At 42.3% G+C, this 16172-nt stretch overlaps 1 protein-coding gene and 1 pseudogene across 7 annotated transcripts in view; one reads left to right on the top strand and one right to left on the bottom strand.

The window, feature by feature from the left end:
- Positions 1-16172, top strand: part of MED1 (mediator complex subunit 1) — a 61751-nt gene that overhangs the window by 41010 nt on the left and 4569 nt on the right. For 5 of the 7 annotated variants that reach the window (XR_003550606.1, XR_003550607.1, XM_027774753.1 and 2 more), the window contains 4 exons: positions 2296-2497; positions 10960-11055; positions 11171-11276; positions 14778-16168. Coding sequence is in view for 5 of the 7 variants with exons in the window: in XM_027774753.1 (XP_027630554.1) it covers positions 2296-2497; positions 10960-11055; positions 11171-11276; positions 14778-16168 (1795 nt within the window). In the remaining 2 variants the exon portion in view is untranslated. Of the gene's footprint in view, positions 1-2295; positions 2498-10959; positions 11056-11170; positions 11277-14777; positions 16169-16172 lie in introns of those variants that run through there. The other 2 variants (XM_027774755.1, XM_006155887.3) reach the window with 2 other exon arrangements.
- On the bottom strand, positions 4767-5288 carry LOC114009134 (40S ribosomal protein S14 pseudogene; annotated as a pseudogene).

Here is a 16172-nt window from a genome sequence, read left to right as displayed (position 1 = left end):
GAAAGAGAGAGGAGAAGGAAGATAAAATAATTATTTAAAAAAGATAGAGGGAGGGAGAAAGTACCCCTTAATTGGCTCTCTTCATGCCCACTCTTCTGTTCACTCTACTCTTCTATTTTTCCATCCTGTTGGGATTTTGGGTACACATGCATGCACACATGCCCAGTGTGTTTTTTAAAGCCATTATGGCCAGGATTCAAACTTCAGTGTGGACCATGTGGGGTCTAGATTCTTTAACCACTATGCCACAGAGCTGGTCCAGTAGTGTACATTTCTTTGTTAAAATTTCAGATGAATGTCTCTTAATAATATTGATTGTAAATAAGCCTATAAGGTGGTGTTAAGAGGGGCCGGCAAGTGGCATGGCAGTTAATGCCGGCAAGTGGCATGGCAGTTAATGGTGCTGGACTCTCACATGGCCTACCATGGTTTGAGTCTCAGACCTGGTGGTTTGTTCTCTCTCTCTGGCCAAAATTGAAAAATAGGGACCAGCAGTTAGCATAATGGCTATGTCGCTGGGCTCCCATGTGGTCGACCATGGTTCGAGTCCTGGACCTGATGGCTTGGACTCACGCCAGGCACGTGTGCTTGTGTGCCCAGGACCCCGAGAGGAGAATGGAAGAGAAGGGATTGCAGCGTGACAATCCCTCTGGGGGTTGATTTCTCGCTTTCTGTCTCTGTCTCTCTCTGTCTTTCTGGCGACCTAAAAAAAAAACCCCCAAAAAAAAAAAAAAAAAAAAAGAAAAATTGAAAAATAATGATAATAAATAATAATAATACTTTTTTTTTTTTTTTTGAGAGGTATTTAACCATGCCACCTGCAGGCAGCCAAAATTCTTAATTCTTTCATATGCCATGACTTTATAATCTGGAAAGGTCCTTCAAGTTCATAAACAGAGAGGGAAAAAACCTCTGAAATGATAAATTATAGAAAGTTCCAAACTGCATATAAGCTTGAATTTAGTTGAATGTTTGATAGTAGTCTAAAATAGTAGTTCCCAGAACCAGCAGGTGGCGTGGTGGTTAAAGCACTGGACTCTCATAAAGCTGACTGCAGTTCGTGGTGGCTTGAAACTCACATTGGGTACATGTGTGTGTGGGTGCGCCCAAAATCCTAAGAGGAGAATGGAGAAGTGATTGCCAGCATAGCCATTCATCCTGGGGGTGATTTCTCACTTTCTGTCTCTCTGGCTAGCACAAGTACTCAATAGCAAAAATGTCTTAAAAAAAAAAAGTAGTTCCCAAATCCTGGTTGAATTATATATGATGTTTTATTATTTATTTATTGGAGAGGATTTGCTATAGGGTGCGTACGCTTGCCAGAAAGACAGAGACAGAGAGACAGAAATTGAGAAATCACCCCCCAGGAGAGATGGGCACACCGCAGTACCTTCTCCTCCATCCTCCTCCCGGGATCTTGGACACGCACGCACATGTGCCCGGTGTGAGTATAAGCCATCGTGTCCGGGACTCAAACCGCATCAACCACATGGGAGTCCAGCGACATAGCCATTACACCAACTGCTGGTCCCTTTATTTTATTTTTATTTATTTATCCATTTCGTTTTTAATTTGATCAGAGAGAGAGAGAAAGAGAAAGCGGAAAGCAAGCCACCAGGTTGAGGAGTTGAACTGTGGTTGGCCATGTGGGAGTGTTCACCTTAACCACCATACCACATGCTGATCCCCTAGGACGTTTTATTTAAAAAAAATAAGGGGAACCAGCAGTTAGCGTAATGGCTATGTCGCTGGACTCCCACGTAGTCGACTGCGGTTCGTGTCCCGGACCCAGTGGCTTAAAACTCACGCCGGGCGTATGTGCGTGCGTGCCCAAGATCCCGAGAGGAGAATGGAGGAGAAGGGATTGCGGTGTGACCATCCCCCCTGGGGGGTGATTTCTCGCTTTCTGTCTCTATGTCTCTCTCTGTCTGTCTGGCGAGCGCACACGCCCTACAGTGAAAATCTCTCCAAAAAAAAAAAAATAATAATAGTAATAAATCAGATCTTCCACTGATGGTTTGTGAACGCCTTCAATACAGATTCCTGGAGTAATTTTTATGATAGCTAGGTTAGGAAACAACTAGTATAGGGCATTTATGAAAATGAGATCTTTTCAGCCAAATGAGAAGTATATTGGCATTTATAATACAAGGTGAATAAAGAGTTCACTGGGGAGTTTTATTACTCCCCAAGACTTTGCTGCACTTTCTGAGGAGGTTTTTTTTCAGAGTAATTGTGATTTGGAGTATAGTGGGTAGGGAAATAGTCCTTATTTACTTTGTTCTTTTTGCCTAGGCTCTTCCAGGTCAGCAGCACTGTTATTTCCTCAACAAGGATGCTCCTCTTCCAGATGGCCGAAGTCTGCAGGGAACTCTTGTTAGCAAAATCACCTTTCAGCATCCTGGCCGGGTTCCTCTCATCCTAAATCTGATCAGACATCAAGTGGCCTATAATACCCTAATTGGAAGCTGTGTGAAAAGAACTATTCTGAAAGAAGGTACCGCCTGTCTTTTTCTTTTTTTTTTTCTTGCTATAGAATGCGTGTGTGTGCTTGTTAGAGAGAGAGAGAGAGAATGAGAAATCATCCTCCAGGGGAGATGGCCACTCTGAAGTCCCTTCTCCAGTCTCCTCTCTGGAGTTCGGGCATGCACACACATGGACTGTGATTTTCAAGCCGCTAGGTCTAGGACTTAAACCAGGTAGCAGGCCATGTAGAATCCAGTGCCTCAACCTTTATACCTCCTGCTGTCCCCTGCCTCTCTCTCTTTTTTTTTTTTTTAGAGGTTTTTCACTATAGGGCGTGTGCACTCGCCAGACAGGCAGACAGAGACAGAGAGACAGAAAGTGAGAAATTATCCCCCAGAGGAGATGGCCACGCCGCAATCCCTTCTCCTCCATTCTCCTCTCGGGATCTTGGGCACGCACGCACGCACACGCGCCTAGCGTGGGTTTTAAGCCACCGGGTCCGGGAAGCGAACCGCGGTTGACTACGTGGGAGTCCAGCGACATAGCCATTACGCTAACTGCTGGTTCCCCCCTGCCTCTCTTTTTTTGATATTGAAGGATAGAAACTGATTACTGCAGTGGCTAATTTGGTGGCCCATGAAAATCACCTGTGAAGGTTTTTTTTTTGTTTTTTTTTTTTAACAACACTGATGCTTAGTTTCCTTCCACACCCAGATGAACTGAGTTAGTATGTCAAGTGGAAGGCTTGGGAATCTAGTTTAACTTCCACAGATTATTTTGATGGAACCAGTCTATAAATTGGTATTTGGAAATCACTGTTTCTTCCCAATAGACTTTTTCTGAATTTAGGAATGTAACTGGATCTTTTAGGGTATGTATCTTGGAGCAGGTATCGTGGAATGCTGTAGTGCAAGAGGATTAGTCTCGTCTTAAAATTGTTTTATTTGCCAGAGGTCTTGTGTGCTTGCTAGAGAGAGAGGGAGAATGCCTCCCCTCCCAATGGGGTATGATCAAGCTACAGTCCCTTTTCCTACATTACTTTATTTTTTAAGGATTTGAGGCACACATGTACATGCGCCCGGCTTGTTTTTAAGCCGCCGGGTTTGGGACTCTTAACTGCATGGTCAGCCTTGTGGGATTTAACATCAAGCCATGAATCAGCCCAAGAAAGGATTTCTTGGTTACCTAAATTTCAGGTTAATAGGACAGTGTTCTTCAGCTTTAGTCCTGAGTATATTTCTTCTTTCTACTATTTGGAGAACCTTATCACATAGCTTTAAAGAGGTCAGACCTGTACCATTTTCTTTTTCTCTCAGGATTTTGGAATGCTGATGTTCTTCAAACACAGTTGAGTATTAGCCATGATGTAAGTTTTGGCAACTCTGGCTAACTATTTTTTATTTTTTAAGAGAGTTTTGGTATAGGGTGTATGAGCTCATTGGAGAGACAGAGACAGAGTGAGAAATCGCCCCCCAGGGGATGGCAACATTGCCATCCCTTCTCCATTTTCCTTTTGGAAAATATGCCTGGTGTGAGTTTCAAGCCACTGGGTTTGGGACTTGAACCATGGTCGATTATGTGGGAGTACAGCTACATCACCACTACGCCATCTGCTAGTCCTGAGTTAATTTTTTTTTTTTTCAAAGAATTACCCACCTAATTTTATTTGTTACTATTAGTTTTTAAAAATTTGATCAGAGAGAGACAGGCAGAGAGAAAGTGAGAGAGCAAGCCGCCAAGTCCAGGACTCTAGTTGGGGTCACCATGTGGATGTGTAGCATCCCAACCACTGCATCACCTGCCCGTCCCCCACCAGAGTTCATTTTTAACCTTAGTCATAAAGTACTTCAGTGATAAATATGTATCAGTACAAAATGGTAGGCAAGAAGAAATAGGGAAATAGGGAAATAGGGAAGATAAACAAGATAACTTCTTTCTTTTCTTTATGAGAGAAAGAGAAATAGGCACCCTCAAAAGGATCTCACATTGTGATCTACCCCTTAGCCTTCATAGCCAGCCAGGATCAGGGACACACCTGGCATGTATAGGTAGATCTAGGAACTAAACCTCATTTCAGCACTATGGCTTTTTAAAATTACCAGTGTGCTATCTGCTCACCAGAGAGAGAAATGCCCCCCATGGAGCACGAGCACCTCACAGTCTGTTTTCTTCCATTTCTCCTTTCCATCAAGATTTTGGATGTGCGTGTGTTTAGCACGTCAGAATGTGAATCATGATTGTGTATAGGATCTTGTTCCACATGCACCATTGCTTAACTGTTGCACTACTGGGCTGGCTATCTATCTATCTATTTTAATTTTAAATACCTGAAGGCAGTTTATGAACAGAAAGCAATAATGTGAGTCTTGTTCATAGACAGCAACAATAAGGGATCCCCCCTTTCTTGTGCGTGCTGTTGAGGGGATAGGGGTGACTTCCTCAAGCTGCCCAATTTTTGTATCTGAGCAGGCAAGGGCTCTGAGGGCTAACTGGGCCCTAGGACCAGGGGACTTGGTCGGGTCCCTTCCTGTGGCCTGGGTTTGATGTGTAGGCCAGTGATGCCCAGCTGCTTATACCTCTGGGCCACGTTCTGATCAGCCAACATGGCAGCATATGGTGAGGGTTCATCTCCATCAGCCTTTACTTTCATTCCACCAGTCACAGGTCCAATGGTTTTCTTTCTAGAAATATCAGTGACATAGACAAAGGTATCATTGAAGGATGCAAAGATGTGGTAAACACCAAATACATTCTCTGCTTCAGCCATTTGAGGTCCAAGGCTGATGACCTGTTCTTCTTTCCTTCCCTTTGCAAGGTGCCATTTCTGTCTGTTATCTCTAGATTCAGCCAGTGGAAAAAGCTGGACCTTGTTGTGTTTTCTTTTTTAAAAGAATTATTTAATTGTATTTATTATTATTGTTAATTTGCTATATGGCATGTGTGCTCATCAGAGAGAGACGGGATGGTTGGGAAAACAAGCCACCAGGTCTGGGACTCGAACCACTGTTGGCCTTGTCAGAGAATAATACCCCAACCACCTTGACATTTGCTGGCCATTTTTTTGTTTTTAATTTGTTAAAGTGCACATGTGCTCAGCAGATTGAAAGAGAGAGAAAATGTGAGGTGGCCATCTCCCCTCTCAGGATTTTAGACACGCATGCACATATGCCTGGTGTGTTTTTCTTTTCTTTCTTTTTTTAAAGATAATTATTTTATTTTTTATAATTATTTATTTTATTTTATTCATTTGTTTATTTATTTTTTTTAGTTTGACCAGAGAGAGACAGAAGGTGAGAATGAGAGAAAGAGGAAGTGAGAAAGCAAGCCACCAGATTCAGGACTCGAACCCTGGTCGGCCATGTGGGAGTGTCTAGCACCTTAACCACCATGCCACCTGCTGGTCCCTATTTTATTTCTTGTTATTACTATTTTAACTTGGCGAGAAAGAGAGAGAGAGAGAGAGAGAGAGAGAGAGAAAGAGGGAGTAAGAAAGTGAGAAAGCAAGCCACCAAGTCTGGGACTCAAACTGAGGTCTGCCATGTGGGAGTCTAGTACCTTAACCACCATGCCTCCTGCCAGTGGCCGTGTTTTTAAAGCTGCCAGGTCTGGGACTCTAACCGTGACTCAAACCACACAGTTGGCCATGTAGGATCCAACTCCCCCAGTCATGCACCCATCAGTTGAACCCCTCTTTTTTTTTTCTTTGAGAGGTTTTTTGCTATAGGGCGTGTGCGCTCGCCAGAAAGACAGAGAGAGACAGAAAGCGAGAAATCACCCCAGGGAGATGGCCACGACGCAATCCCTTCTCCTTCATTCTCCTCCAGGATCTTGGGCACGTGCGCATATGCGCCTGGTGTGAGTTTAAGCCACTGGGTCCGGGACTGGAACCACAGTCGGCTACATGGGAGTTCAGTGACATAACCATTACGCTAACTGCTGGTCCCAAACCCCTCTTTAAAAAAAAAAAGAAGAGTGATTGGGGTCACCAGGTGGTGTGGTTAAAGGTGCTGGATTCCCACATGGTCAACTGCTGTTCGAGTCCTGGACCTGGTGGCTTGCTTGCTCACTTTCCCTTTCTCTCTCTCTCTTTCTCTCTCTGTCTCTGGTCAAATTAAAAAATAATGATAACAAATGGAAGTAAATAAATAAATAATTCTTTAAAGAAAAAGAGAGGGTTTCACTATGTTGCCCAAGCTGGTTTTAAACCTAAGATTCTCCTGTGTCATCTTCCTGAAAGGTATATGCCATTGTTCTTAGCTTAGGAGATACCTTTTTTTTTCTTTTTAAAAAAGAGTTTTTTTGGCATATGGCACGTGTGCTCACTGGAGAGAAAGAAAACAAGAAATCACCCCCAGGGGGATGGCCACCCACAATTGCTTCTCCACTCTCCTCTCAGGATTTTGGGAATGCACACACATATACCCAGTGTGTTTTAAACTAGCAGGTCGGAGACTCAAACCATATTCGACTATGTGGGAGTCCAGTGACATAACCATTATGCCATCTGGTGGTCCCAGGAGATACCTGTTTTTAAATTGCCAGAGGAGGGTTTGTGCATTTGCCATAGACAAACAGGGTGAAAGTGTCCTCCAGTAGGGTATGATCACACCACAATCTGTTCTCCTGCATTTATCAATCCCCTTGAAATATTAGGCATGCATACCTGTGTAGTCACTGTGTTTTTCAATCTGCCTGGGCCATATTCAAACTGTGGTTGGCCACGTGGGATCTAGCTCCCTTAACCACTGGACAAGGCGGGTAGTTCTTTTTTTTTTTTTTTTTTTTTTTTTTTTTTAAGGCGGGTAGTTCTTGTAGATACCTTTTATGAGAATAACAGCTGCTTTAGAAATGAGAAATTTTTATGGCCAACTCTGGTTTGAGTTCTGGATCTAGTGACTTGAAAGTCATGCCTGGTGCATGTTTGTACATGCCCAAAATTTCCAGAGGAAATGGGAGAAGGGACTGCAGTGTGGCCAACCCCACCACCCTGCAGGTGATTTCTCACTTTCTGTCTCTCTGTCTCTCTGGCAAGAGCATGGACCCTGTAGCAAATATCTCTCTCAAAAAAAAAAAGAAAAACAAAACAAAACAAAAAAATGGGGGGACCAGCAGTTAGTGTAATGGCTATGTCGCTGGACTCCCATGTAGTTGACCACGGTTTGCGTCCCGGACCCGATGGATTAAAACTCACGCTGGGTGCATGAGCGTGCGTGCCCAAGATCCCAGGAGGAGAATGGAGAAGGGACTGTGGCATGGCCATCCCCCCTGGGGGGTGATTTTTCGTTTTCTGTTGTCCTTCTGCCCCCCTCTGCCTCGTGGGCGCACCCGCCCTATAGCAAAAACCTCTCCAAAAAAAAAAAAAAAAAAAAAAAAGAGAAATTTTTGAGGTACAGAGTAATATAGAAATGTATGCAAACAGACTTGTAACCCTTCTATTTCATGTTCTTGAATTCTAGAATAATTTTACAAATAACTTCTGGGTGTCTAAAAATGCGTTTTCATAAGATAATTATGGAGCTAACCCTAATGAAATGAAAGCTTTTTTCTAAGAAAGTATACATATGATCCTGTGTCTGGGTTGCCATCATGGTTTTTTTTTTTTTTTTTTGAGAGGTTTTCGCTGTAGGGTGCTTGCACTCACCAGAAAGACAAAGACAGAGAGACAGAAAGCGAGAAATCACTCCCCCAGTGGGAATGGCCATACCGCAATCTCGTCTCCTTTCTCCTCTCGGGATCTTGGGCACGCATGCACATGCGCCCGGCATGAGTTTAAACCACCAGGTCCGGGACTTGAATCGCAGTCAACTATATGGGAGTCCAGCAACATAGCCATTACGCTAACTGCTGGTCCCATGGGTTGCCATCATGCTTAGCTTAAGAACTTATGATGGGGGCCTGCAGGTGGCATAGTAGTTAAGGCGCCTGACTCACATGGCTGACTGTGGTTTGAGTCTGGTACCCACATGCTGGGCATGTGTGTGTGTATGCTAAAACTCCCAGGAGGAGAAGGGATTGTGGCATGGCCATCACTCCGCAGGGGTGGGGGTGATTTCTCATGCTGTTTCTGTCTCCATTGAGCGCATGTGCCCTATAGCAAAAAGAAAAAAAAAATCACTTAAAAAATAATAAAGAGGGGTCAGCAGGTAGCATGGTTCAAGTCTCAGACCTGGTGATTTGCTTTCTCACATTCTTTCTCTCTTTCTCTCTTTTTTTTTTTTCAAAGAATTATTTAATTTGATTTATTCATTCATTTATTTTAACTTGGCCAGACACACACACACACACACACACACACACACAGAGAAAGTGAGAAACAAAGCCACCAGTTCTGGGACTTGAACCATGGTCAGCCATGTGGGAGTGTCCAGTGCCTTAACCACCACGCCACCTGCTGGTCCCCATCTTTCTCTCTCTTACTCTGTCCCTCTCTGGTCAAATTAAAAATAAATAAGTAATGTTAAATAAAAATAATTCTTTAAACAAAACAGAACAAAAAATAAACGAAAGGATGATGATGTTAGATATATGTGTATTTGGCTCGCATGCACACGCACACACACTTTTTAAAGAGGATTATCTAATTCTATTATCTCTCTGGTCAAATTAAAAATAAATAAGTAATGTTAAATAAAAATAATTCTTTAAACAAAACAGAACAAAAAATAAACGAAAGGATGATGATGTTAGATATATGTGTATTTGGCTCGCATGCACACGCACACACACTTTTTAAAGAGGATTATCTAATTCTATTATTTTTTTCTTTTTCTTTTTAAAATTTATTTTATTTAACTTTATTTATTAATATTATTATTATTTTTCAGTTTGATCAGACAGAGAAATAGAGATGGAAAGTGAGAGAGCAAGCCGCCAGGTCCAGGACTTGAACAGCAGTTGGCCATGTGGGAATTCAGCACCTTTAACCACCACGTCTCTTGCTGGTCCCTCTTTTTCTTTTTAAGAATTACTTTATTTAACTTTTTATTTATTCATTTTAATTTGACCAGAGAGGGATAGAGTGAGAGTGAGAGAGAGAGAGAGAATTTGAGAAAGCAAGCTGCCATATTTTGGGCTCAAACTGCAGTCGAGCACATGGGAGTCCAGTGCCCTTAACCACCGTGCCACCTGCTGGCCCCTATTATTATTATTATTTGAAGAATTATTTTATATAACTTTATTTATTTACCTATTGTTATTTGATTAGAGAGGGATATAGCAAGAAAGAGAAAGAAAAAGAAAAAGTCAAAAGCAAGCTGCCAGATCCAGGACTTGAATTGTGGTTGGCCATGTAGGAGTCCAGTACTCCTAATCACCATGCCACCTGCTGACCCCTATTATTTATTTTTAATTTGACCGGAAAGAGACCGAAAGTGAGAAAGCAAGCCATCGGGTCCAGAATTCAAACCACTGTTGGCCATATGGGAGTCCAGCGTCCCAACCACCACACCACTTGCTAGCTCCACACACTTTTTTTTTTTTTAAAATAAGAGAGGATGTGAGGGATAGAATGAGCAAGAAAGAGAGAAGTGTTTTTGATAGAGTCTTATGCTATGTCATGATCTTCCTACCCCAGCCTTCTGTTATCTAGGACCACAGGTGCATACCATTGAACCCCACCTATTTTAGGTTGGGCCTGGATCCAAATCCTGGTCTTCCACGTGACCTTGGGCACCAAGCAATAGTACTCCCCAGCTTGTACTACTGTGGCTGGGCCAAATATATACTGTGCCTCTATATCTCTGTTTACCAAACTATGGGCTGCACAGCTATCTGTTGTATAAATGCTGATTGAAAGCAGTGTTTATGGCAGTGGTTCTGGACATCTGCTTATCAAATAGAAAGAGAAATTCCTTTTGGCTAATTTTATTTTCACAATTCACTTTCAGGGCACAGTTTGTTCCTATCTGTCAAGATCTTTTACATTTTAGGGATTAGATATCTTCATCTTAGAAAATTAAAAGTTTTAGTTACTTCTGGGACCTACAGTTGGCATAATGGCTATATCACTGGACTCCCATGTAGTCGACTGCGGTTTGAGTCCTAGACCTGGTGGCTTAAAACCTAGGCCGGGCACGTGTGTGTGCGTGCCTAAGATTTTGAGAGGAGAATGGAGGAGAAGGGATTGTGGCATGGCCATCCCCCATGGGGGGTGATTTTTCACTTTCTGTCTCTCTCTCTCTCTCTCTCTGTCTTTTTGGCGAGTGCATACATCCTATAGCAAAATGTCTCTAAAAAGTTTAGTTACTTCTTTGGAGAAACTTACAAAGTTGCCATTTTTTTTAGCCCTCTGATTCTGTGTGTGGATAGTGCAATATATTTTGTGTGTTTAAAGGTATGACATTTATTTTCCAAAAAGGAAGAGTAAGAATTTAATTTTATATATTTAAGTATTATTTATTTGTCTCAAGTCTTATTGGTTGTATTACTATTATTTATTTGTCTCAAGTCTTAGATTGGTTGGTTGTTTTCTGATCTTTTTTTTTTGGCTTTTAGATTCTCCTGGGCTCCTCCAGTTTGAAGTCTGTCCCCTATCAGAATCTCGTTTCAGTGTATCTTTCCAGCACCCAGTGAATGACTCCCTGGTGTGTGGTGAGTTTTGGGGTGGCTAACACCTCTTTCAGGGGAGCAGTTTAGTTCCTGTAACTTTTTTGAAAGTCAGAAACTGAATCTGTCCCAAATAACTCCTGTATATTTTGTCTTTCAGTGGTGATGGATGTGCAGGACTCGACACATGTGAGCTGTAAACTCTATAAAGGGCTTTCAGATGCACTTATCTGCACAGATGACTTCATTGCCAAGGTTGTTCAAAGGTAGCAGTGGCCCTTTTCCATCATAGTCTCATTAAGAGATGCATAAAGAATGTTTTTGGTGTGAGTGAATTGGAAATAAAGGAGAAGGGCACTTAGTCAATGCTTTGAGTTCACCCTTCTTTGCTTTCAGATTCAAAGTGATCTAATTGTTTTTTTTTTTTTTTCCATAACACTATGAGAATAATAGGGAGTAAGATAGGTAACCTCCTTCAGGTCTGGCATTAGGGTATCATCTTAAGGTGGGAGAGGGCTTAAATAAGATGCAGTTTTTTCCTGCCTGTTGTTCTACTTTTTAAGAGATGTAACATGTTAATTGGCAATGCGTGGAAACATACTTAAGCCAGTTGAAGCACGTAATTTTGAAATTTTTCTGAAGTGTAGGGGCTGGCAGACTATTTTGGTATATATATTGGACTGCTATTTGTTCATATCTGTGGCAGCTTTCCACCTAAGATGACATAGTTGTTGGAAAAAAAAACATATGAATTATAAAACCTAAAACAGAGGTTGAATATCCCCTATCTAACATGCCTAGAGCCAGAAGTGTTTTGGATTTTGGAATATTTGCATATATGTAGTTAGGTATCTTAGAGAAGGGACCTAAGTCTAAACATGAAATTAATTTGTTATACTATATATACACAGATTGAAAGTAATTTTATGTAATGTTTATTTAAAATTTATTTTATTTAATTAATAAATTACTTTAATTTAATCATAGGGGGACAGAGTGAGAGAAAGAGGGAAAGTGAGAAAGTAAGCTGCGATGTCTGGAACTCGAATCATGGTCAGCCATGTGGAAATCCAGCACCCTCAACCACCATGCCACCTGCCAGCCCCATTTTTATTTATTTTATTTCAGTTTTTTTAAAGGTTTTTGCCATAGGGTGTGTGTGCTCACTGGAGAGAAACAGTGAGAGGGAAAGTAAGAAATCACCCTCAGGGGAGATGGCTATGCTACAATCCCTTCTCCATTTGCCTTCTGGGATTTTGGGCACACATGCACACACGCCATGCCATAACCACTCTGCCACCTGCTGGCCCATGTAATATTTATTTTTAAAGTTTCTTTCTTTCTTTCTTTTTTAAATAATTATTTAATTTAATTAATTAATTTATTTTAATTTGACCAGAGAAGGAGAGAGAGAGAGAGAGAGAAAACAAGAAAGCAAGCCGCCAGGTCCAGGACTTGAACCATGGTCGGCCATATGGGAATTCAGCACCCTTAACGACCATGCCACCTGCTGGCCCAAAGTTTATTTCTTTTATGTGAGAGAGAGATACAAACAAGGACCCTCAACAGGGTCACACACTAGGATTCTCTCTTCAGTCTTCCCAGCCAGTCAGCATCACAGGCACATACCTTGGGCACATAGAGGTCTGCCTGACAACTGCACCCCACTATTCCATATGGGTCCAGTGTGGGTACTACCATTATTACAGCAGCTGGGTGCATACAATATTTTTAATCATTTTGTATATGAAACAAAGTTAGTGTAAATTGAGGTCAGGTATGGTATTTTCTATTTGTGGTGTCATGTTGGCACTTAAAGTTTCAGATTTTAGAGTGTTTTTGATTTCAGATTTTTGGATTATACAAGGTAAACTTACCTGATTTTACAGGGAAAAGTTTGTTGACATATCTAGAAGAAAGTGGTTTCAAACATAATTTTCTATGTATAAGTTTACCTGGAAGATTAAAAAGTGCTATGTTTAAAATAAACAAGATTTCATCCCAGCACCAACAGGATAAATGCTTTAAGCCATAAAGATTCATAAGTTGGTGGATCAAGAGACTTTTTTTCCCCTCCCAGCCATAGGGTACATGTGCTTGCTAGAGAGAGAGAAAGAAAGTGAGAAATCATCCTTTAGGGGCTATGGCCATGCCACAGTCTCTTTTCTGTTCTCCTCTCAGGATTTTGGTCAGGCATATACATGGGCCCAGTGTGATTTTCAAGATCCTGGGTTTGGGACTTGTATTGTGGTTGGCCATGTGGGATTCCAGCCCCTGAACCACCTCATTACCTGTTGCCCCTCCCCCCCTTTTTTTTCTTTTCTTTTTTTCTTAAAGACTTACTTATTTAATTTTATTCGATACTTATTTTGGAGAGGTTTTTGCTATAGGGTGCATGCGCTCACCATAAAGACACAGAGTGACAGAAAGCGAGAAATCACCCCTGGGGGCATGGCTATGCTGCAATCCCTTCTCCATTCTCCTCTTGGGATCTTGGACACGCATACACATGTGCCCGGTGTGAGTTTAAACCACTGGGTCTGGAACTCGAACTGTGGTCGGCTACATGGGAGGCAAGCAACATAGCCAATACGCCAACTGCTGGGCCCTGTTATTATTATTTTTAACTTGACCAGAGAGAGAGAGAATGAGAAAGGGAAAGTGAGAAAGCAGGCTGCCACGTCCAGGACTTGAATCACTGTCAGCCATGTAGGTGTCCAACCCCTTTACCTGCCACGCCACTTGCTGCCCCCTCTTTCTTTCTTTCTTTCTTTTTTTTTTTTTTTGTTTTTTTGAGAGGTTTTTGCTATAGGGTGCATGTGCTCACCAGAAAGACAGAGAGACAGGAATTGAGAAATCATCCCCTTGGGGGGATGGCCACGCCACAGTCCCTTCTCTTTCATTCTTCTCTCAGGATCTTGGGCACGCATGCACATGTACCCGGAGTGAGTTTAAGCCACCAGGTCTAGGACTCAATCCGTGGTCGACTATGTACGTACGTGGGAGTCCAGCGATATTGCCATTAAGCCAACTGCTGTTCCTGCCCCTCAACCTTCTTAAAGAAGTTGGTTGTTTGGCTTTTGCTATAGGATATATATATCTATATATCTATATATATATATAGATATATAGATATATATATATATATCCATGTATGTATGCCAGAGAGAGATAGAAAAAGAGAGAGGGGGAAGGTGAGAACATGTCTTCCAGGGGAGATGGCCACACAGCAATCCCTTCTGCTTAATTCTCCTCTTGGGGTGTAGGCACATGTGCATATGTACCCAGCGTGTTTTTCAAGCCACCGAGTCCAGGACTTGAAATGCACAGTCATCCATGTGGGATCCAGATGCCTTTTGTGCCACTTGCTGGTCCAAGAGATTTTTCTAATGGCATATTAGGTAAAATAAAGCATATGTCCCATTAATTTCCATGGGAAGCTGTAAAACAGAAGCATTTTCTGAGTTCCATTCAATCTAATTATCTGGACTCATGTCTATGGTTTATTTTTGGTGTGTGTTTCATAAGAGGTTGATGATTGTTTACTGTGTCAAATTCTCTTTAGAATGAATTTACCCAAATTTATGGAATATGAAAGAACTATTCTTGTCTTAGATTATTTGCCCTATCTGAAAACTGCTTATTGTAAACCTCTGATACCGTATCTAAATCTCAGACATAATTAAGGCCTGTTTCCTAAATGAAAAATTGGTTTTATTCAGCAGCTAGTGCTATATTAATTTAGTGTTCTTCATCTTATCTTACAGATGTATGTCCATCCCTGTGACGATGAGGGCTATTCGGAGGAAAGCTGAAACCATTCAGGCCGACACCCCAGCACTGTCCCTCATTGCAGAGACAGTTGAAGATATGGTGAAAAAGAACCTGCCCCCGGCTAGCAGCCCAGGGTATGGCATGACCACAGGCAACAACCCAATGAGTGGTACCACTACACCAACCAACACCTATCCGGGGGGTCCCATTACCACCTTGTTTAATATGAGCATGAGCATCAAAGATCGGCATGAGTCGGTGGGCCATGGGGAGGACTTCAGCAAGGTGTCTCAGAACCCAATTCTTACCAGTTTGTTGCAAATCACAGGGAACGGGGGGTCTACCATTGGCTCGAGTCCGACCCCTCCTCATCATACGCCGCCACCTGTCTCTTCGATGGCCGGCAACACCAAGAACCACCCGATGCTCATGAACCTTCTTAAAGATAATCCTGCCCAGGATTTCTCAACCCTTTATGGAAGCAGCCCTTTAGAAAGGCAGAACTCCTCTTCTGGCTCACCCCGGATGGAAATGTGTTCGGGGAGCAACAAGACCAAGAAAAAAAAGTCATCAAGATTACCACCTGACAAACCCAAGCACCAGACTGAAGATGACTTTCAGAGGGAGCTATTTTCAATGGATGTTGACTCACAGAACCCTATCTTTGATGTCAACATGACAGCAGACACGCTGGATACACCACATATTACTCCAGCTCCAAGCCAGTGTAGTACTCCCCCAACTACTTACCCACAACCAGTACCTCACCCCCAACCCAGTATTCAAAGGATGGTCCGACTATCCAGTTCAGACAGCATTGGCCCAGATGTAACTGATATTCTTTCAGACATTGCAGAAGAAGCCTCTAAGCTTCCCAGCACTAGTGATGATTGCCCACCCATTGGCACTCCTGTTCGAGATTCTTCAAGCTCTGGGCATTCTCAGAGTGCTCTCTTTGACTCTGATGTTTTTCAAACTAATAATAATGAGAATCCATACACTGATCCAGCTGACCTTATTGCAGATGCTGCTGGAAGCCCCAGTAGTGACTCTCCTACCAATCATTTTTTTCCTGATGGAGTAGATTTCAATCCTGATTTATTGAACAGCCAGAGCCAGAGTGGTTTTGGAGAAGAATATTTTGATGAAAGCAGCCAAAGTGGAGATAATGATGATTTCAAAGGATTTGCATCTCAGGCACTAAATACTTTGGGGGTGCCAATGCTTGGAAGTGATAATGGGGAAACCAAGTTTAAGGGCAATAGCCAAGCTGACACAGTTGATTTCAGTATTATATCAGTAACTGGTAAGGCTCTGGGTCCTGCAGATCTCATGGAGCATCACAGTGGTAGTCAGAGTCCTTTATTGACCACTGGGGACTTAGGGAA

This window comes from Tupaia chinensis, unplaced genomic scaffold (assembly GCF_000334495.1).
Source record: "Tupaia chinensis unplaced genomic scaffold, TupChi_1.0 Scaffold000477_1, whole genome shotgun sequence".
NCBI classification, from domain to species: domain Eukaryota; kingdom Metazoa; phylum Chordata; class Mammalia; order Scandentia; family Tupaiidae; genus Tupaia; species Tupaia belangeri.
Note: the sequence above shows the minus strand (reverse complement) of the source record. Positions and strands in the feature narration are given on the sequence as shown.